The following is a 2,369-nucleotide window of genomic DNA, read 5'->3' as shown; positions in this document are numbered from 1 at the left end:
TGGTTTGGACAGCTAGGCTAATGTCCCATGAGGAAGATAATTCAATGACGCCAAAGTATTGTATCAAGTTAGGAAGATTCCCAAAGCAACACTAACAGAAGTCCTTAAAAATTCACATGTCACAGCATAAGTTTTACACTTCAAATATTATAGCAGTGTACTCTCTGGATTGTATGGAGAGAGGTAAACATAAGCCCTTTCAGTATTTTATAATCATATAGGTTTCGAAAAACAAAAACAAAACTTGTTGACTGGTAATCTATATAGAAAGTACCAAATGATTTTATTTGGTAACTGCCAAAAATTAATGCTTCAGCAGGAATGTTTCTAAATTATCTGTAACCACAAGGAGTTACCTTTGTGCCAAAGACCTAAGACAGCCCTCCACCCCCCACCCGATATGGTAAAAAAAACCATCAGGCAGCCAGTTTTCCCTCTCATAGAACAGCCAAGAAATTCGGACAAGAGAAATTTTACACCAGACGATATCTAGCAGGCACTGGAGCAACAGAGAGTAGAAGGATGAACAATGAGAATAAGGCTCATGACTTGGCTTCACACCTCAGGCTTCTCTCCACGCCCCCCTCCACTTGGGGGGTAGGTTTCTTTCTTTTTGTATCTGGCAGAGGCGGACACAGGGCTGGCTGGGTAAAAATGGCCAAAGTTGCCCCTTCAGAAAGTTAAAAGCAGACAAACACACCTGGTGTCAGAAGCGATTTCCATACTTGGGTTTGTACGTCTTACTGATTTTAACTATGATGCCTGTGGCCTGCGAGCAGTGGGGAGGAGAGGTAAGTAGGGAAGGCCCCAGGCGGGTAAAGAAAAGAGGTAAAAACCGACCGTGAGAAAGTGAGTGAGCCAGGGGATCCTGGAATGTCAGAGCTGGCGGGCACCTCAGACATCACAGGGTCCCGATCCCTTCAGTTATGAGGAGTAAAGAGCGGAGGGGGAAAAGGTGAGGATAGGGCGGAAACGGACTGGCTGTGTTTTTCTGGCACTCACTCCCCCCACCTGTGGCCTAAAAACACATGAGACGCTCACAAGGGGGCAAAGGAAGGAACAGTGAACTGTCCTCCCCTAAAGAGCCAACACTGTTCAGACAGAGCAAGGTAAAGAATCAGGAAATGTCCCCGATCAACAGGACACTGTGGGCTAGGAGAGAAATGGAAGGAAAAAATTCAGCTGTGTGTGGAGAACACGCCAAAGGATATGAAATATGACAGCCGATGCCAACTTCCTCCTTAAGACACAATTCCTAGAACCCGAGCCACGCAGAAAGGGCTGACACCAGCTGCTCCTAACCCACAGCAACAGTGAACCCTTAGCTGGACACTTTACACCTGGTCTACTTAATGCTGCCGGTTTGGAGGGTGGGGTGGCCTGGAAACATGTCTATGAGACCGCGTACAGACATTGTGGTAATCCCATGCATTTGCTGAGTGGTCGGAAGGAGGCTAACTCTCAAGATACAGATACAGTTTGCCGAAATGCAGTCCAAAACTGGACACTGCTCAAAGCTTCTGGCTGGACCGCAGCTAGATTTTAATGCTGTAATTTAAAAAAGCGCCACTTCCCTGTATAACACTTGTTCACAGGATCATTTCAGAGTCCACGTTTAATTTCTCTTAATTACTCTTACATGTGAGCCTTAGTCTTCTTTCAAAGTTTCTGGAAAGAGCATGTGACAGACAGCTGGGGAACTGGGAGCCGCCAGCTCAGAGATTCTTCAATGGCAGAGCTGCCTACAGGAAAACACTGGGCTGTGGGAGAGGGGGTGGACGGGATGGTTCCCCAGGCTCTGTCCAGCTCTCACGCTTGATGAATGGAAAATGTTCTAACACGGCACCAGACACAGCCAAGCGCTCTATAAAATGATTTAACAGAGAAGCTGCTGAGATTGTCACTGGAAGCTGAAGCAGCAAAACAGCAAAGGACGTTAACAGAGCCCACTGGGAGCCGACTTGATGTGTCTATGCGTGTGGCTGTTACCATTCCATGGTCAGGACGTCTCTGATGAACACTATTCTGGTCCACATTTGTGTTCTGGCCTTTTCTCAAGCCTCTTACCCATCTTCCATGCTGGGGCACGTGAGGATATGGGGGAGGAGGCACACCCTGTCCATGGCATCTTCAGCTAGAGGACCAGCAGCCACACCACCCTGACCAGGGGGCAGCTGCAGGGACCCTGACCCCGGCTTTGAAGTCTAGCTCTACTGCTCACTGCTCCTTGTTCATCATTCATGACCACAGGCAAGTTCCTCAACCTTCCTAAGCCTCCATTTCCTCAGGCAAAATGTGGACAGACACTTGCCCCCCTGGGAAGGTCATGAAGACCGGCTCTGAAAGCTTCTCTCTTTCTCGACAATCTC

At 48.0% G+C, this 2,369-nt stretch overlaps 1 protein-coding gene across 1 annotated transcript in view; it reads right to left on the bottom strand.

The window, feature by feature from the left end:
* RREB1 (ras responsive element binding protein 1) overlaps positions 1-2,369 on the bottom strand; it is a 144,384-nt gene that overhangs the window by 14,433 nt on the left and 127,582 nt on the right. The window contains exon 11 of the mRNA XM_019666546.1: positions 1,814-1,910. Coding sequence (XP_019522091.1) covers positions 1,814-1,910 — 97 coding nt within the window. The remainder of the gene's footprint in view (positions 1-1,813; positions 1,911-2,369) is intronic.

This window comes from Hipposideros armiger, unplaced genomic scaffold (assembly GCF_001890085.2).
Source record: "Hipposideros armiger isolate ML-2016 unplaced genomic scaffold, ASM189008v1 scaffold_474, whole genome shotgun sequence".
NCBI classification, from domain to species: domain Eukaryota; kingdom Metazoa; phylum Chordata; class Mammalia; order Chiroptera; family Hipposideridae; genus Hipposideros; species Hipposideros armiger.
Note: the sequence above shows the minus strand (reverse complement) of the source record. Positions and strands in the feature narration are given on the sequence as shown.